Source organism: Vicia villosa, linkage group LG5 (genome assembly GCF_029867415.1).
Source record: "Vicia villosa cultivar HV-30 ecotype Madison, WI linkage group LG5, Vvil1.0, whole genome shotgun sequence".
Lineage (NCBI taxonomy): Eukaryota > Viridiplantae > Streptophyta > Magnoliopsida > Fabales > Fabaceae > Vicia > Vicia villosa.
Window position 1 is genome coordinate 161,807,795 of NC_081184.1, and position 26,237 is coordinate 161,834,031.

General features: G+C 35.9%; 2 protein-coding genes and 1 long non-coding RNA gene across 4 annotated transcripts; 1 reads left to right on the forward strand and 2 right to left on the reverse strand.

Moving 5' to 3' along the window:
* Positions 1 to 648: 648 nt before the first annotated feature.
* LOC131603599 (uncharacterized) lies at positions 649 to 4,266 on the reverse strand. 2 transcript variants are annotated; one of them, XR_009284467.1, is made up of 4 exons: positions 3,997 to 4,266; positions 3,858 to 3,896; positions 1,964 to 3,768; positions 649 to 1,458 (listed from the first exon to the last, which is right to left on the reverse strand). It is a non-coding gene; the product is annotated as an uncharacterized LOC131603599 (long non-coding RNA). The 2 variants fall into 2 exon arrangements; XR_009284466.1 differs by having other exon boundaries at positions 649 to 3,768; positions 3,997 to 4,261.
* A 6,278-nt stretch (positions 4,267 to 10,544) lies between these two features.
* On the reverse strand, positions 10,545 to 11,315 carry LOC131608015 (thaumatin-like protein). The gene has a single exon (XM_058879959.1). The coding sequence runs from the start codon at positions 11,256 to 11,258 to the stop codon at positions 10,725 to 10,727; it is 534 nt and encodes a 177-aa protein (XP_058735942.1). The 5' UTR covers positions 11,259 to 11,315; the 3' UTR covers positions 10,545 to 10,724.
* Positions 11,316 to 24,477: 13,162 nt separating this feature from the next.
* Positions 24,478 to 25,397, forward strand: LOC131608017 (thaumatin-like protein). Its single transcript, XM_058879960.1, has one exon. It carries the CDS (start codon positions 24,606 to 24,608, stop codon positions 25,134 to 25,136), a length of 531 nt encoding a protein of 176 aa, XP_058735943.1. The 5' UTR covers positions 24,478 to 24,605; the 3' UTR covers positions 25,137 to 25,397.
* The last annotated feature ends 840 nt before the right edge of the window (positions 25,398 to 26,237 follow it).

Below are 26,237 nucleotides of genomic sequence, written 5' to 3' on the forward strand. Positions count from 1 at the left end.
GTTTCAAGCTCATGACCATGCGTTGCATACAACAACGGTTGTATTAAACAACCGTTGTTGTATGTATTTTAATAAAATATTTAAAATACAACAGTAGAACAACAACATCGAGATTCGAACTCATGACCATATGCCACTTTTCACCATGGTTGGAAGTTCCAACCGTGGTGAAAGTGGACTTTAAAATGAAAATAAAAGGAAAACGTCTAATTGAATAGATTCTACTACAGTGAATCTTTTGGACGTGGTGAAATAAAATTCGATGGCGTTACAAAAGATACTTTTTTAGTAGTGTCCCCACAACTACCAAAAACACGTTACACCTCGGATGCGAAACACATTTAACCTCAAATACAGAAGCCACGTAACAAAGGGCATCATAAAAAGCTTCTACTTTATCCCTCGGACTCGAAGCTTTAAAAACCGAGGGGTAAAGATATATGCACATGAGTTCGAACTCCAACATCTATATTTTAGTAATTTTCAAAAGTAGCGCATCATACCTCTCGGTTTATAAATAAAACTGAGAGGTAAGAGAGATTTTTAAAATCATTACATTGTTTACACATAATATTAATAAATTAACTTGTTTTCAAATTATATTGTTTACCCAAAATATTACATCTTATACACATAATAGTAAAGTAACACTACAAAAAAAAGGTCTCCTGCCACGGCCACGAAACCGCGGCTATATGCAAAATAACCGTGGTGTAACGCTTTGACCACAGTTTGGCCACAGAAAACCGACTGTGAGATATGCGGGCGTGGCCTAAAGTATAATCCACAGTTTTCTTGTTTGTGCCAGATTTTATGGACATTCGTGGCTTGTATAGGCCACGGTTTAGGTATCTAGATTGAGGCCGCGGTTTGTCTTTGCCATGAGTACAAAACGGTGGCCAGATCGTAAAACCACAGTTTCTATTTAATTTATAGCATACGGTTTAGTTTCAAAGTCTTGCCACGGTTTGTTTATGGCCACTAATTAAAATCGCGGCTATATGTAGGCCAATTTTACATTCAATTAAACATGTCAATTTTACATATCAAAAATCAATTTTTGAATCAGTTCTAAGTACTCCAATAGTGAAATCAATTTTCTTTTTCAAACCAACACACCAATCACTTGCGTCAATTTTGAAGAATTTAAAGCTTGATTACTATAATTGTATGAATACAAATTATTTTATTGTCTATACGTCAATAACAATAACATCAAAACAGATAATCATCAAAAACTAAATATAAAAACTTGAGTGATAAAAAGTTGCTATAAACACTACAAACAGATAATCATCCCTAGAGGTGCTTCCTTGTATTCAATATTTGGTTTTGACCAACCCGAACATTCCCCAACTGTATCAATACATATAGGCTTGAATAGGATAAAGATAATGAAGTCAACCCGCAACACTCCCCAACTGTATCAACTAGTGATATAAGAACACTCACAAGACCCTGTAAAGACAAAGATAATGAAGTCAGCCCGCAACACTATCAAAAAGTCATCAATGAATTATTGATTTTCAATTAAAAAGGCAACAGCTACCTACTTGAAGTGAAATTATAATTATATGTACACTCAATAATTGACTTTGGTACTGACCTTACACATTGCATAACTTCCAATTCACATTTTTATGAAAGCAGATGTTCCTCAGATGCAGTTCTATGTTGTAAGTTTTTTTCAAAATAGGAAACTACATTTTTATTTCAAACTTTAATAGCCTAAAATTGACTTAAGCTGTGTTTGGATTGATAGACTAGTACATAGCAGAGTGGAATAAAACCTAATGGAATGGCTTGACTCAGGACGGAATGGATCATATTTAACAGCAAGATATCATACTCAACAAGCCTAATATTATCGACATCAGAGAATAGCAGTGACACATTGCAAATGATGCCATATAAAATAACCCTTGTAAACCATTCAAAGACAAACAAAGAGTTAGTTACATACCTAGAAGAGCCATCTTCAGTAGAAATAAAGACTTGTGTGTGAATGGATAGCACCTCTTTTGAATGGTTGGCAAAGCATATAGTCAAGAGAGGTTCACATGTGAATGAATAGTAATAATATAAAACAAAATTATAAAGCTGGAAGCAAATCTCACGACAAGATGGTATTGAAGGAATACTGATTCAATAATTGATATTAGTGTGAAAATAATATGGCAAATGGAAAAACATGTATAGTGACATAATGAAGCAAATGTGAGATAGTTGGAATTGGAATAGTAGTATGAAAACAGGTTGCTACAATAATTCAAATAAGGACAAATGAATTATGTTGAGTCACAGGATGAAGCCCAGTTTTGTTGAATAATAAACTCCTTGGATGATTCAAGAAGATCAAATATAAGCCATGTTGATTCCAGGAAATTGGAGAGTTAGGCTTACAATATAAAAGATAAATTGATTTAATGCAATTAATCACTAACCAGAGCCCAATAATATAAGAGAAATGATATATGTACACTCTTTTCAAACACTACACCGTAGATATATACAAAAAGCATATTAAATTTAATTTTTTAATAAGACATATTTACTTTGGTTTCTGTGCTATGCCATTTTGTTTGGTAATAGTATACAGTGTACTGTACGGTGTATGAAGTATTGGTGTAGAAATAGCAAGCCTGATAATATAAATTAATTTAAAAAGTATATATAAGCACCAAGATTTGTATTCACGTGTATACCTCACACTCACAAGCAAGTTTCATTTGGTGAGAGTGTGAGACATTTGAGTTTGACTATCTCTCTATCACAATTAAAAATAACAAATTCATAATTAAATGTCTCACTCTCACGTGCAAAGTAAAAATTGAAAAATGATTTCTACTAACCATGAAAGGTAACCATCATGAATCAGTCCAGGGGCTTCATCTTTAAACTCTCAAAATAACAAACCATGATCATAATTATTTAAAAGAGAAATAACTAAATCAGATAGAAAGAACTACATTTCTATATTAAGTACTTATGAGGATATATCACTATTATATTTCTACCCTTTCTTAAGACAACCTAATAGTTTTCCAACTACATATAACAAAGTTTTACATAGGAGTGATAACGGGTTCTTGGTCAACAAGGTAACTTGAAGATAAACTCTATAACAATAAAAGTAAGCATGAGGAGATGAGGAAGTGAGAGAAATCAAGAGAGATAGGGAGTAAGGTTTCAAATAGAGATTAAATAACTGGTTGTAGTCGCATCACAACTCTTGATATTGCAAAGAATCCCGGTCGATTGCAATCATGTTGCATTTTCAGCTACATAACAAAAAACTTGGTCACATTGACATTGATCTTTGTTTAAAACCTTGATACTTGGGAATTTGAGGATCCAAATAAACAATTGAGAGTAAAATAAGTAAATCAGCATGTTGAAAGGTTTTATGGTCCAAGCTGCTGTTGTTTCAAAAAATGAAGCCACTGATGAAGCAAATGTGACATAGTTGGAATTGGAATAGTAGTATGAAAAGTCAAGATAGTAATTTTGTGTAATCTAGAATAGTCAAGATAGTAACTCCTCAAACGAACAAAGCTCGATTGAACAACATTATTTTTGTTTCGGTTTCAACATCAGTTTCAACATACATCAGTTTCAGTTTCAGTTTAAACATACCAATACCAGTTTAAACATACCAATACCAGTTTAAACATAACAATTAGCAACATCTCTTCTAGTTAATACACTTACAGTTAACTTCCGTTCCACTTTGACCTTGAACCATTCCACTTTGACCTTGTTAAAATCCTTGTTAAGAACAGGTAACATACATTAGAGTTAGAGAACTGAGAGAGTAATAGAAACAACAATAAATGAAAAACGCAAACCCTAATCACCTGTAGAGTGAGATAATTGGTTCAAAGTCCTTTACTCACCTGTAAACAACAACAATCATCACAAACCCTAAATTAAAAATACAGAAATCAGAAAAATCTTGGATTGAGTGAGTGAGAGAAGTGATAACAAGAAATTTACCATGAATGAGTGAGTGAGAGAAGTGAGAACAAGAAATTTCTCCATCGAACACGACCCTGTTTCTATCCTCCATTCGTTCACCATCGAACACGATCCTCATATCGTTTTCCATTCGCGACATCTGAACTTGTTCCTCCGGCCGCTGAGTGTTTGGATGAATCGAGAGAGGGAGAGAGGCGAATGATGAGAGGGAGAGAAGAAGCGACTGAGTGTTTCTTTGAAGCGGTTGAGTTTTTCTTTTAGGCTTTGTTTGTTTGAAGAGAAATAAGAAAGAGAGAAATAGAGAAGAGAGAAAGAGAGAAGAGATTATCACTTTCTCTTGCTTGGAATGCAGAGAAATAGAGAAGAGAGATTTAAAAACTGTAGGACCCACTACTTTTATCTTCTCTTCATCTTAGAGAAGAAGGACGAGAGAAATGATTCAAACGTTTGTTATTCCAATTTTATCCTTTATTCCAATGTTATATTATTACTTTATGTAAGTTATTTATGCTGAAGAAATGAATAGCAAATTAAAGCAAATGGTCTTCAAGCCTCTGTTTCAAATGCACAAAATAAAAATTTGCTTGAAAATACATTTCAAACAAGTGGATAATATAAATCGAGGGTTTCTTTAATATTTATAATAATAATCTCTATTGTATCAACATTATTATATTTTTTATTGAATTGCTAATAAGTTAAATTAAATTATTTAATTAAGGGTATTTTGGTATTTTTATAAAAAATTGATACTTCTTTCTTCTCTATTTCTTTTGTATTTCTCTTAAAACAATCAACCCATCAAATCATCTCTATTTCTCATATATTTCTCTCTTTTCACAATCTTTCTTATCTATTTCTCTCTTTTCACTCTCTCTTCACTACCAAACATACCCTTAGAGGGAGAGAGGCGAATGATGAAAGAGAGAAACTAATTAACAAGAGGGAATCTAAAAAAAAGGGGGAAGTTCTGGCCGGATATATTTATTTGGGTTTGGGCCACAGTTTGAAGGGAAAATTATAATGCCGTGGTTTTTATTTGTGGCTTAAAATATCTACAGTTTGTTAATCATGGCAAATAAAGTAAATGCCACAGTTTCACACTCCGGATTCAATTTTTCAAAACATATGTCTACGATTTAAAAACCCTGACCAAAGCTTATACGTGGCCACAATTTTTGAGTTGTGAAAAAATTTAGCGTGGCCGTAGGCCAAAAATGTTGTAGTGAAAAATTGATTTGTCAATGATGATAAAATGCTGGATTTTCAAATCATTAAATTTTGGGGTAGATCAAATGATGGGTGCAGAATATTCTCTATGGCTTTTGCTTGTATTTGTTTCTGATATAAAACAAAACAAAGGTTAGATAAATAAATGATTTTATGCAAAGATAAATATTTAAGATCATAAACCTTAAAGCCAAATAATTTTGCGCCCTTGCAATCCTTCATAGAGATCTTTTTACGGCGAATGTTTTTGAAGACCTTAAAGTGTTGAATGTTATATAGTTTCAAGCGCTCCATGATATCACATTATTTTTTTTATATTCAGAATGCTTTTATAATGAATTTTTTTTATGTTTCACGCGAATCACTAAGGGTAGTGTCTTAAGCCTTGATACTCATGAAATGAACGAAAATGATTTGTGTAAGGATGGTGATCAATATCCTTAATAATCATGCAACAATTATACCCACGATTTTTTCAAAAACCGAGGTAAAAAAGTGTATCTCTCATGTTCATTAGAAAAACTAGGTGAATAACTTTTTTTTTTACATTACATTGTTTACACAGAATATTAAAAAACATTATTACAACAAATAGAGTTTCATCATAGTCGTTGTAATTCAAACTTCTAAAACTTGAATGCATCTAACCTCTAAGGAGTTATTCGTTCCAACTACGGACTTATTTGTTAACATTGGAAAATATTTTTTCTCCACTTGCAATCCATCATAGAGAACTTTTGCAAGTTTCTTTAAGTTCCAATATTTCATTATCTTGAGAAAATATTTGCATGGTAAATATTTCACAAGAAAGATAGATAGTTTTTTGTGGATTGATGACTTGGAAATATCTTGAGTGTTATTCCTTTATGAATATATGGTAGAGATTCGTTGTTGCGGTTGTGTAACAAAACCCTTCAGTGTTTTTAAAAACCGAGGAAAAAATATTTTCTTATTTTAATAGAAAAATAAAATAAAATAAGGTAACCCCTCAGTTTTAGTAAAATTAGGTTTAAAAAAAAATGGTGAATGATAAATAATTGAAAGTAACATGTCATGTTTCCATTTTATTTTTGTACTAGTCACCAGTTTTTGTATGCAATTTACACCATTTTTACGAATATATTTCTCAATGTTGTCAACCCATGAAAAACAATGATGTTTTTTTTATTGACAACATTTGAAGGTTATTCCAAAAATACAACAACAATAACAAAATCAACACCATTATGTGAGATAGATTGCAATGGCAGAAAAATGTGTTATTCAAGATAGAAGAACTTTGAAGATTTTTCCAGTCTTGTAATCCATTCCAAAAGAATGATGCCTACGGGTGCAGGGAGGCTACATATAAGTTAGCAGTAGGATAAAATCTATTTAACAAGTGTTTTTATAGTAAAATCTGATTATTTTATCCCTCGGTTATTATGAAAACCAAAGGGATAGATCATTTAGTTTACACGTATAAATAAATAAATAAATAAATAAAAACATAAACTACAATATCTGAGATTTGTAGCCTGAATTGTTTGTCCCATCGGTTAAATCAAAAAACGAGGAAATGTGTTGTTTTTAAAATAAAAAACATGGCACGCCTTGGCATTATACCTCATTTTATTTTTGGCTGAGATGAAAGCTTCACATGAAATGTATTATTTGTAGAGTGCCCGACAGAAGACTGATCTCGACCACATAAGACCAAAGGAGTGTGGTTGGTGGCACGAACATCAGATCCATCCGGATGAGGACTAAGAGCTCGAACTGAAGAAGTTGTAGCGGCGACCTTAAAATCATTCTTGTTGAAGATCAAAAATTTTCCTTAAGGAAGCCATATTATGTGCAAGTGCAAAAACAAGCCATGTAAAAAATGACAATGAGTGAGGGTGACTCTCTATTATCACCAAAGATCTATGTTTTTTAAAGATTATTGATTGATTCCACAATGGAACGATTGACGATCAACTGCTTCCTATGCATGGAGGGACCTACCTTGGAAGGAAGAAACCCTTCTTCATAGCCAAGACATTCGTAGAAAGCATAAAGTTCTTCCTCAATTAAAATATCTTCAGGGTAACGAAATAAAAATATATGACATATTTATGAGGCCCCTATTTAAAATGGACCTTGGACCAACATCTTTGAATCCTATATGTACATATGTGTGGAGGTAAATCCTAAAATCCGACAGAAGAGTTAACTCATCGGATACTTGGCAAAAAGAAGAATGAGCTTCCACGATACAAGATTTAACCATTACGAAACGATAATGAAATTTAGGAACTTAAAAAATCTTGGAAAAGTTCTCAATGATGAATTCCAAGTGCAGAAAATTATTTTTGCTTCCGGTTAAATAAAGATAGGATATCAACCTTTGAATAACTTATAAAAAGTTGGATGGATTCAAATTCTTGAACTTGAAAAGTGCGCACAAAAAGGTATGCAATGAGATCTAGATTAGAGCAAAGATGTGTTGTTCTCCATAAACAGCAGCTACTATAATAACACTGTATTTGTTATAATAATGTAATTTAATATTTTGTGTAAACAATATAATGTTAAAAAAAAATATACACTTTTTACCTTTGTTTTCGTCAAAAACCGAGGGAATTGAATAATTTTGGCGTGATAATTGAGAATATTGATCACCGTCCTTAAACAAATTCGTGTCGTCTGTTTCACGAGTATCAATGCTAAAGAACCTTCTATTAGTGATCTGCGTGAAACCTAAGAGACATCCAGTACAAAAGCATGATGAATATTAATATTTCTAACCTAAATGAAACATGAAATGCTTGAAATTTAAAGACGCTTGAAAAAGTTCTCTATGATGGATTGCAAGAGCAAAAAATTATTTGGGTTCAAGATATCTTTTCTTAAATATTTATTTGAGTCGAAAATTATATATTTGAATATTAATTTTAATTATCTTATCATTTTTAAATCATAAACAATGTGCAAGATCCGTATAGAATAATCTTGCACCCAATATTTGATCTTCTCCAAAATTCAATAATTCAAATATTTAAAATCTAGATCTTCAAGGAATTTGATTTTTATCTAGGTCTCTAGAGAAAATGATTTTTATTTTATTATTTATTTTAATATTCGCTGTAAACAATATAATATTTTGGGTAAACAATGTAATAGTTATTTTACAAAAAGAAATAACCTTACCCCTCGATTTTTTTTAGATAAACCGAGATATAAGATACGCTAGTTTTGAAAATAATAAAAGTGATGCTGTTGGCGTTCAAACCCATGTGCATATAATTTGACCCTTAAGTATTTAAATCACCGAGGTGTTAAGTGACAATTTTTTTGACGCCTTTCGTTACCTCGCTTCTTTAGCCGATGTTAAATGCATTTCACTTCTGAGGTGTCATGTGTTTTTTGTAGTAGTATGAAGGTCAAATGCAAGGTGAAGGATATCCTATTATAAAGACAAAGTAAACACCTCAGACAAATATTTTGATGGGAGGAAAAATTGCTTTCACGAAGATAAAGCTGAATTTCAGTCTGAGGAAATGGTGAAAAAGGAAGATGTAAAGTTGAAATCAACGGTATAATTTTACCTTGTAAATACAAGCAAACCAGAATACACTTTAATGCCATATAAATGAACGCATTACTATAACCTCTGAGGCTAACAACACTTGTCTGAAAATCAGCAAAATGTCTTAATGATGAGATGTCGACCTAAATTTTGAAACACTTCCTAGCCCATAAAACGCCCGACAAGCTTTGGGAAAAACTGTTTTGGGCAGACCAAATGTCCAATATGCGTAAGATTCAACTATCAAGCCCAATAGTGCAAAGCCCGATAAAATTGTCCTTCATATATAAGTAACACACATTAGTTTTAGGGTACACTTTCTCAAGTCAGACTTACGTTTCACTCTTTTAGACTCTACAACTGAACGTTGAAATGCTAATCTTATTGGTCCACCTCTATGTTGCCGTATGAGAGATTTATATCACTGTAGCAAGAATTCATCATTACGAACCAATCACATTCTAATTTAAGTACGGAACATTATATCTTTTTATTTTATTCATTGTCTTAAAAATATACAACATTTCCATGGAATTAATCAATTTGGTGGAGGGACTTGATATTATCTGACAATTATATTTCTCTTTTAACACATGGTTTTGCAGGGGCAGTGGACTGTATCATTGGCAGTGGGGCTGACATACCGTTCTGGTATGGATGCTGGGCAGCGAAACAATCTCTAGCTGCAGCTTATCCAGAACTGTTCGTGGCAGCTGGTAGTGATTTGTTATCTGTGGCTGCGGCAGGAGGGTTCCAATGTAATGGCTGGGTCTGGAATGAAGGTGCTATATTCGTAATGCAGGCAGTGACGGATGAGGGGCTGCGGACAGACCTGTTGCAGCATATCAAAGACTGTGTTCCAGCCGCAAACGAAGCTGACAGGTTCATATGGACGCCTTCCTTGGACGGAAATTTCTCGGTCAAATCTTGTTACAACAGATTTTTCGAAAAACTTTCCGGTCCTCCTCTTGATCCTAAAATTGTTAAAGCGGCTGAGCTTTTATGGAAGGTAAAATCTCCGTCTAAACTTCTTTTATTCGGATGGATAATCATCCACAACCGTATAGCTACGAAGGACTAATTATTTAAGAGGGGCATTCTGGATTCTAGTCTTTTACTATGCGTCTTTTGTAATAAGGAGGATGAGAACATTTCTCATCTCTTAGGTGGTTGTGAGGTAGTGAAGGAAGTGTGGACGAAGGCTTATCGGTGGATTGGTACTATCAAGAATCTTCCATACGAGGACTTTGTTAGGTACCCGTTTGCAATGCATAAGGTGAAAGGTTCGGTTGTTAGGGACACGATAGCGGTTATTTGGTTGGCGACGGTGTGGGGTATTTGGATGATAAGGAACGGTATTATCTTCAAACAGGAGTCTTTTAGCTTTAATGAATGTTGGGGTGGGGTGGTTTCCAATTCTTGGAGGTGGCTTTGCTCCTTCTATAGGCGCAAATCTTGTTGTAACTTTTACTCTTGGAATACTCTCCCGCTATCTTGTTTTGAGCGGTAGAAGTTTTTCCGTTATGTACTTTCGGGTGAGCACCCCTTATGCTCTAAAGTAATTCCATTGCCTATTCAAAAAAATTATATTTCATCAAACTCTACTAAAAAGTGGTGACGTGGTTAAATGTCGATGGGATATATCTCCAATATTCAAAAAATTATATAATTTTTAATAATTATTAAAAAACTATAAATTAAAAAAAATATCGTTTTTCCATTGTCTTCATAGAAGCTGTCATTTATTTAACAATAAAAAAAGAAATTAGAAAAAAACGACCGGATCTATAGAAGCTCTTATTTATTCCATTATATTGCTTTGGCGATAAATTATTTATAAATAATCTTACGCCTAAATTAAGCAAAATTTTGTTACATATCTTACACATAGTGCAGACAAATTATTACATTTTGTTTATTGGCTTTAGAAAGAAACATAAAAGTGTTGTGGAGCTATATATGTATTTCAAGGGCAGAAGACAACTTTGTAGTTGGTACCACCTGGGCATGAAACTGTTTTAGTGTTATCACTCGGATACTGATAAGCATCAGAGCAAGAAGATTGTTGGCAAGTTCTTACTTTGTTGCATCCATTAGAGGTTGGAGCAAATTGCATTGGAATGTTGAAACCATCAATCACAGATAAATCAAAGTAATCTTGATTGTTTCCACCGTTAAGGGTAAATTCGGCAAGTGTGAGTGGAGATTTACCAGATAAGGTGCAACTTAGGGCACCACCGCAGTCACCAGTTGAACAACTACCACGACCTGAGCCATCAAAACTGCAACCAGTTCGGCCCCAAACTCTGCCCGATGAAGTTCCTGCTGGGACGTTTATAGTCCATGTTTGGCCTGAGTTTAACTGCCTACCACCGCCGCTGGGAGTGGCAGCTGGCCAGACAGTGTAAGAGCATCGGTTGACGATGTCAAATGTTGCTGCATGTGCAGATATCAAGAAGAGAGCCAATATAGGCAACAATGAAATTTTTGTGAGAGACATTTTTTTGGGGAGACAATAGTAATAATAAGGAAGAGAAGAGATTATTTTGTGAGTAGAAAGTGGGAGATGATGGAAGTTTATATAGGCCACAAACAATATTTCTATTAGTATGAAACTCAAGTGCCGTATGTGAAAAATTGTTTAAACTGAAAAGTCTTTAAAAACTGCATATAACGACTATTATTTAGACGCCATGTGTATTGAATTTTCTGCTGTTTTATTAATCAATCAAATCCTTCTATATTTTATCCAACATTCTAGTAGTACCACGTGTAAGTTAATAACTAATAAGGTAGGACTCTTACTTAAAAATTGTTTGTTGTATTAATAACTTTACTAATGTCTCTATTTAATTAATTATTTTTTTTGAAATGTATGTAAATATTTCTTTTATTTTCTAGCAACTGCATATTTTTAAAAGGAAAATAATGCATATTTTTAGGGAAATTTATTTTAGAATCCAGGTATAATCCTTCAAGGAGAATAGATTATAAGAAAGTTATAATCCAGGTATATTTACATAGTTAAAGAGAACAACATCTGGATAATTGGCAATGGCAACAAGGTCAATTTTTGGATTAACAATTGGATTGGTGAACCTCTGACAGACAAATTCAACGTGCCTGCAAAATTCCACAAGAATTTGAAAACCATGGTTAGTGATTGGTGGACTCCTCAGGGCTGAACTATCAATAATAACTTGCAACTGGCTATTCGTAGTCTTCTTAACATAATCTCTACTGTTAGCATTCCAGATTTTAATGTGGAGGATTCTTTGGTTTGGAAAAACTTTATTCATGGAGACCTCAATTTCAAAACAGCATATAATACTATTCTTAAACCTAATCCTTCCATACTCTGGTCCAACTTTCCTTGGGATAAAGACTCTCCACCCTCTCACTCAATGGTTGTTTGGAGATTCATGCATCATAAAATTCCTACTGATGAAAACTATTCTATTAGAATGTAAATACTACAGAAATTTGCCTTAAATGCAGAGTGTTGAAATGCAAACAAATATATCCTAGAGAATAGTTTGTTGTTGATTTCACCTCGGTGAAAGAACCGACCGACGAGAAAAGTTGAGGATTTCACCTCAATGGAAAAACAAAACGAGGGGAAAAGTGGCAAACTTTCCATTAATCCCTGCGTTATCTATGTTGGTTGAGAATATGGTGTAAGAAAAAAGTCGAGAGGAGGGGAGAATAAACTCTCTCTTTTTAAAATCAAACGATTGTTTAAAAACGAAACATCAGAGGTTTTTTAAAGTATGCGCGCGAAACTATTTTAGAGCGAAATAGAGTGAGTTATACATGAGTAGAAATTAACGCCCATAAACACTTAATCAATGTACAAAATATCATATATTGAATTATTGATGATACACAGGGTATTCAACCGATACCTCTAGTATAATTCATAAGAGGAGAATATACAATGATTCAATATGTGAATTCTAAACTCAACTAGTTTCTTAAATTTTAATCACCACTAAAGTTCGATTAGGTCTAAGTTTCAACAAAACAAAATCTTAAGCAATAAATCGCCATCAATACAATAAACAAAAAACTACTATATGAATTGGAAAACCTAGGCATGTAATATATTACACAATGTAAATGCAAGAGTAAAAGGATAGTGAGATGACAACGAGATTTATAATGCTTCGACTATGTCTTCCTCGCGTGAGTCTACGTGCACTCTTCAATGGTTCTCCATTGAAACCTACATAATTTCCTTATTTTGCCAAATACTCCAAGAGTTTATACAATCACTAGCCCATAATAATGTCGAAGAAAATAAATCTTCGATTCTGGATCTTAACTTGTATACAGCTTAACACAAAACTCTTCTGCGCATTCTTTACTTGATTGACATTGCAAGAATCTTTCAGTATCACCAATTCTACTCCAAGCCATCATTAGTAGCAACCAACCTTTTGATTCTACCGATTCCTTGTGCGGTTAATTGTTTGAAGATCCGAGAATAACTCTGTCGTATCTGTAGCCTTCCACAAAGTCATTACTAAGGAAATCTTGAGAGAAAAACCTAATTCTTTTTACCGGAATTTGTTAGTGCCATTGACAACTCCTCAATCATGGAACAACCTGAAAAATATTTAACCACTCTCAAAGAATGGTTAATTTCAAGACAACGTCTCCCCTAGTCAATCACATATCTCTCATAATAAAATACAAGTAGAATAAAAGCAATTTGATTTTTGACCCATTTTTCACTTGATTCAAATCAAGTACAATGTATGATTCGAACCAAAGACCCTGTGATTCAAATCATGTACAAACTGTGATTCGAATCAACTGCTTCAGGCCCTTGAGAAAAATGCTGAAAACGGTGTGATTTGAATCATGTGCAAAGTGTGATTCAAATCAAATGGAGCAGTGGTGACAGAAAATTGCTTGATTCAAATCTTGTAAAAAATCTTATTCGAATCAAATTATTTTGAAAGTTTTGGTCTACCTCCGTTGGATTTGATTCGAATTAGAATGAGTGTGTATTTTGATTGATTCGAATCAAATACTTAAAAACTCAAATTTTCATGATTTTAAAAGCCACTTTGAGATTTTTCTTTGCAACTAACTTGAATCAAACACATATAGCTTTTATTCCACAAACTCATGCATTTGACTAAAAAGATCTTGATCAAATTCAAATGTAACCATTGTTTTATGCATGCTAAAATGATAACGAATCAATTTCAAACTTGGTTCAAAAGATGTGCAATCATGAGAAAGATTCAATAAATGATGATAAACGAAAGCGATAAGACAAGCAACAAAATAACCGAATTGAGGATAGTCCCTCTATATATGTAGGAATATGCCACAGTCTCCTCCTAGAAATGTCTAGCTACACCTCACCCACCAAACCAAAATAAAAGTTATGTTTCAATTTAGATAAAAAGAGAATTTCTTTGGCCACCTCCTTACCTTCTAGTCCACCTCTGGTGAAAAACCCAGAATACCCCTGACTTCGGAAATGCATTTCCGAAATGCAAGAAAAAGGTGTTTTCGGAGATGCATCTCCGAAAGCGCCTTTTTTTAAAAAAAATTTGACTTATTTCGGAAATGCACTTCCGAAAACAGCATTTCGGAAGTTCATTTCCGAAATACTGCGCGTTTTGCAAATTAAGCAAAACAGCCCCCTCCCCCTAATCATTTACCCTAATCTTCTTCCAAACTCACACCCCAAGAGATTTTTGTGCAAACCAGTTCCAAGCTACCTCAAAGGCTCCATCTACTTGCTCTATTACATTCAAAAGTCCTCCAATCCATTCAATCGGTAAGCATTTTGATTTTAAGATCTATGATTAAAATGTATATTAGGGTGTTTACAAATAGCAAAAAAAGTATTAGGTTAGGTTTATACTGATATTTAGGATGTTTAGAATGTGTAGACATAGGTTTGATGTTTGGTTTAGGGGTCTGCCATGGAAGTTGCAGAAAACTTCCTCGCAGGGGTGTTTCGGAAGTTCATTTCCGAAAACACCTCCATCCCAGTTTTCGGAAATGAACTTCCGAACTGTATCAGAATTTCAATTATTTTTGTTTCTTCTTTTGTCTCGCATATTAATCGATTTCAATTGTTTACAGGAACATGTCAGGCAACCAACCAGCACGCATCAGACAGGGTAGGGAGACCCAGACTGCGTCGGCTAGACGCGAGCGGGCGGCGGCGCAGCTGGCGTCGATACAGGGACGGGGGCGGGGCCGGGGACGCCGTGTACGAGTACCCGAGGACGTGGGAGAGGGTACCTCTTCATCTGGATCTAGGAGTCGGCTGGCTCGGGTATCTTCTTCCCGCCAGCGAGAGGAGGAGGAGGTGCCAATGCCATACCACGAGCCGGAGGGTGTACCGGATGTTGACCCTCCACCCGGGGAGGAGGATGAGCAGGAGGATGGCTATCCGGGAGGGCCCTTTGACACTTCCGTGCTGATTCACTACCACGATCACGTCGCTCGGCGGATCTGGGAGGGAGAGGTATTTTTTTTAATTTAACCGTTTATTTGTCACCATTTTTTATAATCTAACCGTTTATTTGTCGCTTATTTAATATATGTCGCTTATTTGTTTTTTTTTGTAATAGGAGAGAGAGCCGCTGAAAATGGTGAACCACGCCCGCAAGATTTTCAGTCTGTTTAAACCAGCAGCTGAGTGGTTTAACGACCATGTGCGAGGTTCAGGGCTCAGCGGGCTCTGCATGACGGGGTACACCACCATCAGCACCGGCATGCAGGGGGCATTTGTGGAGCGCTGGCACAAGGAGACGTCCTCTTTCCACTTGCCGGTTCGGGAGATGACGATCACTTTGCATGACGTGCAGTGTCTTTTCCACCTGCCGATTAGGGGGACGCTGTTGACCCACTCCAAGATCCAGAGGGTGGAGGCCATTGAGTGGATGACGCTCTACTTGGGCATGGAGCACGAGGTTGCTCACTTTGAGTGCGTCACGACTTCTGGGCCTCATGTCCGGTTCACCACACTGAGCACTTATTTTGACCACCATCTGGACGCGGCTACCGAGGATGAGGGTGTGGGTAACGAGCTATTCACAGAGTATCACCGCGGCTGCGCTCTCCGGTGCTGGTACATGCATGTGGTAGGCGCTGCATGCTTTGTGGACAAGAGTGCCAGGTACGTCGACGTGACCTACCTCCGCTACTTCATGGACCTGGATACCATTCACCAGTGGAACTGGGGGGCAACTACTCTGGCATACCTCTACCAGAAGCTGAATGAGGCCTCCAACTGGAGGACGAGGCAGTTGGTCGGATCCTGCCACTACAACACGCTGGGGCTTTAAAAGCGCTTTTTATGGGCTTTAAAAGCGCTTAAAAGCGCTGTGAAAGCCAGCGCTGGCGTAGGTAACAAAAGCGCTCTGGTAGGCCCCCCTATAAGAGCGCTTTTCTGGAAAAAGCGCTCTGGTAGGCCCCCCTATAAGAGCGTTTTTCTGGAAAAAGCGCTCTGGTAGCCCCCTATAAGAGCGCTTTTCTGGAAAAAGCGCTCTGGTAGCCCCCCCTATAAGAGCGCTTTTCCAAAAGCGCTTTCGTATGTTGCGTTTTTTTTTTTATGCTTTTTTATTATTCTTTGGCAAGGCTTTTACTAAGAAGCGCTTTTGTAGGTGGACCTTTAAGAGCGCTTTTTAAAAGCGCTGTCGTTGCTAAATGAGGTATTTTAATGTGCAGCATGTAATTTAATCCTCCCAGTCGACCTGTAATATTTTCGACCTGTAATATGTTTTCAACCTGTAATATTTTCGACCTGTAATATATTTTCGACGATATAATTTCAGCCATCAGTAAGACAATATATATATATACTAATATAATACCATTATAATATCCAAAATTATATATATACATCATTACAACATCAATAATATTATAGTTCAAATTGACACAAATCCTACATGAAAAATTGCTTAATATAAAAGTGACACAAATCCTCTTTGATTTCTTCCAACTTAAGTCTCGGGTACCCAGCAGCACGGAATTCGTCAAGGTACTACAAAACAAAAACATAATATGAATGATATATTTAGTTAAATGTAATAAATTATATGAAATTATCTTAAGTTATAAATTCATACCGTGAGCGGAATCTCTAATTGATTCACTGAAGGATTTCTTTCATAAACCTCAAAACAAAGTATCCGCAATCTGAACTGTTTCGCTGTTGCGGACACTACATAGAAAAACAAATAAGATTTTATAGTTGTCTTGTTTTATCAAGTAGCATAAATATTATAAGCAAAATTGTGAAAAATAATGTACCTGCACTTTGATCCAAGTAATGTTGTTTGATTTAGTCCGAGATACCTGTGCGTCCCGTTGACTTCGGAACACTTGTATTGATCTAATTAACAAATATATAAAAGCATGTTTAGATCAATCCCACAAATAAGTAAATATATAAATATACACGAATATTTAGAACGATCCCACTTACAAATCAACGATTTCCTTCATAGCCGGATAATTGGTCCAGTCACCATTTACCGAATTCAGATAATACACGACTTCTCTTATAGGGTTGATAGCAAGCAAAAACCAGTGTGCTCTATAAATTAAAACAATAGGTTATATGAAAATTTTGCTATACACAAAAGAAACAGAGATTAGATGAACCAAGAATGAGAAACTAACCCTACTGGTCGGGTATTATACGCCCAAAGATGCAGACTTTCTGAATTGCCGGTGGACATGAATCTATCGACTAAGAGATGTCTAACTGATTCCGGTTACGAAGCAATTGCCATTCCGTTGCAATGGGCGGAAGACACGAAACGGAATCTGTTAGACAATACAGTCCCGCGCAACACTCTGTCATACAACAACCTTAAATAAAAACATAATAAACATTAGATTATTTTCATTGAAATGTGTAAATAAATTATATTGTGGGACTAATTAAATAATATATCGGATGAGTGAATATTACCGGATGTATGAGTGCATATTACCGACGCCTAGTTGTTCATGCGTAAAAATCTCTTCCAAGTCATCAATTGCAATATGTGACTTGAATTCAATACCGAAGACACTTTCATCCATATTGATTTCACGTAAAGCACCATCCTTCAAATCGGACATATCAACCATTGTTACGAGCGTCGTCCGGTACCGAGCCACAAAAGCACCGCCTTTTTTTGCCGCTATCTTCGGAGGACCAGTGGGTGGTACGCTACGAACTTGCTGCGTCACTTGTTGTGACTCCCGAGCGGATGCCTAAAAATCATATAAGTTAGGTAAAATAAAAAATCATGCAGATTTAGATTTAGATTATATATTAACACTTTAAATGTACCTCTTTTAGTGATGCAACAGACTCCTCCTCCTGTAAAATCCCTTTACCCTTAATTGCGGGTTTTATAGGAGCAGTCTAAAATTAAAATGTAAAACATAATTAATAAACGGTTTAGAATTGACATTCGAAAACTAAATGATTCATAATTGTTTTCAATATACCTCATCACTAATGGTAATGAGCTCCGAGGGCCATGCAACAAATGATCCTATTGCATCTCGCAGCAATGTCGTCTCTGAGACCATGTCAGGTACCGGTAGCATCGCATCATGATCTAATACAACATCCACCGATACTTTCAGGTGTCCATCCGGGAGCGGTCTATGGTGAAGTAAATCTCCCAAAGTGTTGTGCACTTTTCCCTTGCCAACTAGTCGATAATTCGGTGACGATAAGTATAGTTGGCAAGATGAAATGCCCTAAACCAATAGTAAATATAAAGTCATTATCATTAATAAAAATTTGAATGCTTTTCAAAAATTTGATCACCTGACAAAAAAGGTGGGGCTGTACGATGTTCGGCCTTTCCATTTAATGCTTTTCTCCACCCACGGTAGTGATGATTAGAATTTAAGAATCTACGATGGCCGAGAAAGACATTCTTCTGACAAAAATCCAATCGTGTCGTATCGGTTTCATCTTCACAAACAGGACACACCTTTTGACCTTTATTGCTGTACCCGGATAGATTTCCGTATGCTGGAAAATCATTAATTGTTCCAAACAACATCGCCCTCAAGTTGAAACTTTCCTTCCTATACCCATCGTAAACCTCCACACCGTTCTCCCACAAAAACTTTAAATCTTCGATTAACGGTGCCAAGTATACGTCTATGTCATTCCCTGGTTGTTTAGGCCCAGAAATTAGCATAGATAACATCATGTACTTACGCTTCATGCATAGCCACGGAGGTAGGTTATAAATCATAAGAATCACAGGCCATGTGCTATGCGAGATACTTTGAATACCATGCGGGTTCATTCCATCAGTAGACAATGACAACCGAAGGTTTCTTGCTTCTTTTCCAAATTCAGGATAATCAGTATCAACTTTCATCCATTGTGGTAAGTCTGCCGGATGTCGCCACTTTCCATCAATAATTCTTTCATCTGCATGCCAAGTCAAGTGTCTTGAATCGGTCTCACTACGATACATGCGTCTAAATCTCGGAATTATAGGAAAATACCATAAGACTTTAGCAGGAGACAACTTTTTCTTATATCGAGGGGCACCACATTTAGGACACTCATTCAACGCTGCATACTCGTTTCGAAACAAAACGCAATCGTTTGGACATGCATGTATCTTATCATAGCTCATGCCAATAGAGGACAACATCTTTTTGGCTTCATACGTTCGATTGGGAAGAACATTATCCTTTGGTAGCATATCTTTCATAAGGGCTAATAACTCTGTGAAACTTTTATCCGACCATCCATTGTCCGCCTTTAAGTTGTACAACTTTAACACCACAGACAATCTTGTGAATTTTGAACAACCATCATACAACGGTTTCTCTGCATCGCTTACCAACCTCTCAAACATTTTGGGACAATCCGCAAGATCTTCTTCAAGCGCTTCTGCAATCTCTTCGACTCGATCGCACTCGTATGTGTCTGTGCAATCGTCGTTTGAAGCATACTTCCTATTACAACTCGACTCAGCATTCCCGTTACTTTTCTCACCATGCATTGTCCAACATGTATAACTTCTATCAATTCCAAACCGTAGTAAATGGGATGCCAACTTATTCCCGTCAACCTTACCCCCATAACAGCAACCCAAGCAAGGACACGGCATTCGAAGCGGGTCTTCGGAGTGCGCAACCGCAAACTCAACGAATTCCCATACCCCTTTCTCGTACTCTTTCGACAATCGGTTTGAATTCATCCATGTCTTATCCATGTCTTAATTAAGCTAAATAAAAACGGTCAAACTTTCACTCTTCACAAGTAACCCCTATGGCGAATTCAATTCACAAAGTTAGTAAGTTCATCACTTAATATTATTGACATCAAGAATATTCCACATGTCGGAATAATGAGTCTTACTAAATATAATCTAAAAGTTACAAAGTTAGTAAGTTCATCACTTAAAAATCAGGGAATATTCCACATGTCGGAATAATGAGTATTACACTCATGTCTTAATTAATTAAGCTAAACAAAAACAACTAATTATTAAGAAACATAACGGTATAATGCGTTTCTGTCAAATCGCAAAGGATACACGGAATGAATCAGAAGCAATAAAACGCAACATATTACTTTGGCGAGAGAGAACAATTAATTACATGTATAGTAGTAAGCAACTTTTAGACCCACACAATGTAAGATTCTTGAATGAGATCAAACTTTCACTCTTCACAAGTAACCCCTATCTAGCAAATATATTCCCTAAACATGAGAAATTGGGTTCAAAAAAAGTTCTAAATCCCTAAACCAACATTCCGGACAGCCATGATATACGTATAAATTGGCTCTCAAAATTCACTTCAAACAAGTTCAAGATGAAAGAAAGTAAACTCAACCATAGCCAAAGCTCAACGATGTCTTTAGAATCAAAATCAAATAATATCAATACAAAATATGACTTAATTCCACTTCAAAACATGAGATCAATTCCAACCACCTTTGAATCAATTAACTTAGAAACCGGGAAGCCACTACACCAACCAATTAACACATACTTAAGTTCACTTCAAACATGTCTTACACAATGAACTCGGGCAGCCATGAACATGAACCAAAACCAAAACTCAAAGAGAAGCACAATATCATTCAAACTCAACAATACACTCTAAAGACATTTAATCAAACATGTAATATGCTTCATTCTCAAATTGCAGTGCAACTGTGCAAGGTAAAGAAAAACAACATCCCTTAGTTGAAACCCTTAAAACTAAACCCATAAATCATTCCCAATCTCTGAACTAAACTAAACTAAACTGATGGATTATATCAAATTTCAACTTGGAATATAAACTACATATGAAAATAAACTTAATATGAATCCATTTGTTTTACTATAGAAATGCTATCAAATTTCTTTCAGGCATTTCATCAAACAAGTTGCAGGCAGAAGTCCAATCTTTGATACCAAAATTTTCACTGAAAAAATAAGTGATAGAAAAATAACAAAAGAAAATGAAGCCTAAAACTCACCGGCGGTGAGGTTCTGGATGAAGACGGAGGAGAAAACGAGTGTAGACGGAGGGACGCCGACGGTGGTGGATGGCACCGATGGTGGTGGACGGAAGGGCGATGGAGGATGATGAAGATACAGTGAGGGTTTTTCGCGTGCAGAGAACAGAAAACGAAAGAGAGAAAGTGAGAAACAGTAACCGGTGAGAAGCGTGTTTTTGGTTTTTTTAGTAATAAAGGCTACTAAAGCGCTTCTGAAAAGCGCTCTCATAGCCTGGTCTATACCAGCGCTTTTGACTAAAAAGCGCTCTCATTAAACCCCCCTATAGCAGCGCTTTGAAAAGCGCTTTAATAGACAACCCTACCATAGCGCTTTTGAAAAGCGCTCTCATACCCCCCCTTACCAGAGCGCTTTTTAAAAGCGCTCTCATACACCCCCCTACCAGAGCACTTTTTAAAAGCGCTCTCATACCCCCCTACCAGAGCGCTTTTTTTGCATCATTTTCTCTTTGTTTATTAATTTTATTTTTAGCGAACCCTACGAGAGCGCTTTTGCTAAAAGCGCTTTAGTAGCTGCGCTGCTACAGCTTAAATTTGGCGTAGTGTGCACACTACTTACGGTACGTTTTATTTTAACACATTATCGTATTTATTTATTTATTTATGTTTCGTATTTATTTTTAATACATTATCGTGTTTGTGTTTCAGAGCTGGATTATCTCCTACTTCTCCCGCATCCACGGCTTCCACATCGATCCTGCGTACGTTGACGCCATGCCCAGGGCCGCCAGATACGCTCTCCAGAGGGGGAACGATGCGGTGGTACCATACCGTTTGTACTTGGACCGCACGATGCACGACGACGTCACCTGGAGGCCGTTCGCCGACTACGCCCATATTGTCCCCTTTGACGGCATTGCTCTATATTCAGGCTGGTTGGCATGCGGGACCGGCATCATGGTCCGGTATCTCCCTGAGCGGTGCATGCGTCAGTTCGGATTCGTGCAGCGGATACCCAGGTCACCCTTTGAGGCAGCTCCCGACACAGTGACCCGAGTGCAGCTCACTGCCATATGGGAGGACTGGCAGCATCATGTGGTACCGCAGGAGTACCGTCTCACTCGGGTCACACAGGACTGGCACAGTGAGGAGGGGTACGTTACATGGTTCTACCGGGTGTCCCATCCTCTACTGAGACCCGACGTTCCCGACGCTCCTAGGCCAGCACATGAGGAGATCCTGGAGAACCAGCAGGCCGAGGATGACCACGCCATTGATCTCCTGCCGATCTGCCAGCGGATAACGATGCTTGGGCGGGACGCCTTGGATCGGGGTGTCGTTCTTCAGGGCGGTCCAGATGCAGTCGCCGTGATGGAGACGATCGTCACTGATGCGGGCCGTGCGGCGGGGTACAGGCGGTAGAGGAGGGCTCAGGGTGAGAGGGTTAGGCACACCCAGTAGTGGTCGGGTTTATTTAGTTTTTGTTTTCGGATTGTATCTTGCGCACACTATTACTATTTGGTTCGGCTTGTATATATTATTTGGATTTTATTTATCGTATTAGTATTTTCTGTTTATATGTCGCTTATTTTATTTGGCGTTTGCGTTTAATTAAAATGCGAGACTGTTTAAGAAAAAACATAAAAAAAAACACAGTTTCTGCATAATTCGGAAATGAACTTCCGAATTCACCCCCCATGAGGTGTTTTCGGAAGTTCATCTCCGAAGACATGTTTTCGGAAGTTCATCTCCGAAGACACCCCCCATGAGGTGTTTTCGGAGATGCACTTCCGAATTATGGAAATTTTTTTAAAAAAAAAAGCGCTTCGGAAGTTCATTTCCGAAGCAGGGGTATTTTGGGATTTTCGCTGGGGGTGACCCCCATAGGGAGGTGGCTAAAGAAATTCTCGATAAAAAACTCTTTTTCGTAGTAGTGATTTGATTCTAGAAACTGACCATAACCTTTGATGAGCCCTCATAACCCAACTTACATATATTTTAAAAAACTTTAAGCTAACTTTTCAACTATCTATTAGCTTTTTAATTTAATTTTATCAAACAAAACCTTAACTTTTTCGATATAATTTATATTTTTTATTAAATAAATTACTAATAAAATACTCATGCCTTTGCACATGCTATTTGAAATAGGGTAATGTTAAATGTGGAAATTATATCAAATTTTTTTTCAAAGGGCATATGTTAAGAGTTAAATGTGAAAATTATATAAAAAATTATACTATTTCCTAAGGACACATGTTAAGAGTTAATTGTGGAAACTTTTTTTTAAAAATCGTACATTGTTTTAATTAAAAGTTGATAATTAATGTGTTTATTATGTTTTCCAATACAAATTTTCTATTTTTAAGTTTTTTAACTTATGCTCTTGGGACACATATTAGCTTTATCCTTTGAAATAATCGGTCATATTTGAATTTTTTTAACCATCACCGCTTTAGCCAAATAGGATACTTCATTTGATGATAAACCTCTTTTAATTTTTAAACTTCTCCACACATATAATCCTGCCTTTCTTCTCCTATCTTATGCTTCATCTAAATAATAGATTTAAAATTTACATTAAAGGAGGAGAGATGATTGATGGCGTGTGGGTTTATGGGTGACATGTTTAAGAGTGCCCAAGCAACCAAATCTATATTTTCTTGGAGCAAACGTATGATTTCGCTCTCAATCTTCATTAGAGGATTTTTTTTTTTATCTTAGTAGTTTTGAAACTATGAGAGCCATACAAGTCTTCTGAAGGCACCAATTTGTCCTCCATGTACTCTTCTCTTGTGTCTAAGTAAGTGTAGACTTTGTCAAAAAAAAAAAAAGTAAGTGTAGACTTAGGTGTCCGAGTGTGTTTAGGTATTCCCTTCTCTAAATTAATCCGGTTATTAGAAAGAAATCTGTCTTTAGGCATGTGGCGACTTGAACCTTACCATTTTGGAAAAAAAAATACTTCCTCGTATAAAGAAAATAAAATTAATATAGAAATGGAAATTAAGCCAAACTTAGTAATTAATTTACACGTAGACGTGTACTACTAGAACGTTGAATAAAATATCCAAAAGATTTGATTAGTAAAACAGCAGCAAATTCAATAGAGCTTACCGTGTTTATGTCATCAAATTTAACTTTAAAAGATAATACACATGGCGGCTTGTAATAATAGTCATTATATGCAGTTTTGAAAGATAATAAGACATGGCGGCTTGTATATAATAGACTTTTCAGTATAAACAATTTTCCACATACGGCACCTCAGTTTCATAGTAATTAAGGCCCTGTTTGCGCCCTGTATAAACTTCCATCAATTCCCACTTTCTACTCACAAAATACTCTCTTCTCTTCTCTTCTCATCCTTATTATTAAATAATGTCTCCCATAAAAATATTACTATTGTCTATCTTCACTTTGTGCTTGATATCTGCACATGCTGCAAGATTTGACATCATCAACCAATGCTCTTACACTGTCTGGCCAGCTGCCACTCCCAGCGGCGGCGGTAGGCAGTTAAACTCAGGCCAAACATGGAGCATAGACATCCCAGCTGGAATTTCTGGCCAAGTATGGGGCCGAACTGGTTGCAGTTTTGATGGCTCAGGTCGTGGTAGTTGTCAAACCGGTGACTGTGGTGGTGCCCTAAGTTGCACCTTATCTGGTAAATCTCCACTCACACTTGCCGAATTTACCCTTAACGGTGGAAACAATCAAGATTACTTTGATTTATCTGTGATTGATGGTTTCAACATTCCAATGCAATTTGGTCCAACCTCTAATGGATGCAACAAAGTACTAACTTGCCAACAATCTTCTTGCCCTGATGCTATTGAGTTTCCTAACGATGGTACTAAATTACCTTCATGCCCAAGTGGTACCAACTATAAAGTTGTCTTCTGCCCTTGAAATACATATATATGCTCCACAACCCTTTTATGTTTTTCTAAAGCCAATAAACAAAATGTGATAATTTGTCTGCACCATGTGTAAGATATGTAATCCAATATTGCTTAATTTAGGCGTGAGATTATTTTTAAATAATCTATCGCCAAAGCAATATAATGGAGTAAATATGAACTTCTATAGATCCAGTCAATTTTTAATCTAATCTTATTTTATTTTTAAATAAATGAAAGCATCTATGAAGATAATAGAAAAATTAGAATTTTTTTCATTTTTAATTTTTGAAAATAATATTTAATTAAACAATATATAATTTGTTGAGTATTGGAGATACCACGCCAACATTTAACCACATCAGCATTTTTTAGTAGAGTTTGATGAAATGTCGTATGATTTAAAAACAATTAATAAAATTATATAATATTTTAGGTTTTAGATAAATATCAAACAACAAAAAATCCAAAAATTTGTTTTTTTTAATTTCAATAAAAAAGATATTTGAGATTAATAGAACATATTCATGCTAATATTTCATAAACATACGTTAAATCATCTAAAAATAAAATTTTATAAATAAAATAAATTTCAAAATTTTTAATAATGGAATGTTTCTAATAAAATATTATTATTATTTTAATCTATAAACAAAGTCATAATAACCACTAAAAACTCATAATTCTTATTTAGTTTAATGTACCTTTAGAATATTTGTTGTCCTTTTTCATTAAAATTGGGGGAAAATGACATATTAAAACTTATTAAAAGTAATTAGAGTTTAAAACATACAAGACATGTGTTGGAGGTTGGTTGAAAATATATATGTTGAAGAAATTCAACATCGCTTAGTTTAGTGAAGGAAAAAGGAGTCCAAAACTGTTAGACGCTGGCCTTAGGATCTAGAGGGGGGTGAATAGATCGTTCACAGTTTTACGGAGTTAAACGACTTTTCAGCGGAAGTGATTCTGAATCGACTCGCGTCTATTCCGAACCACTATCGAAACGATTGTATATGTGTTTAAAACCAGTCGAAGACTTGAGATAAGTGATAAGAGTATATGTTGCAGAATCAAAGCGTTGCTCTTATTGAAAATCAGATTAACTTCT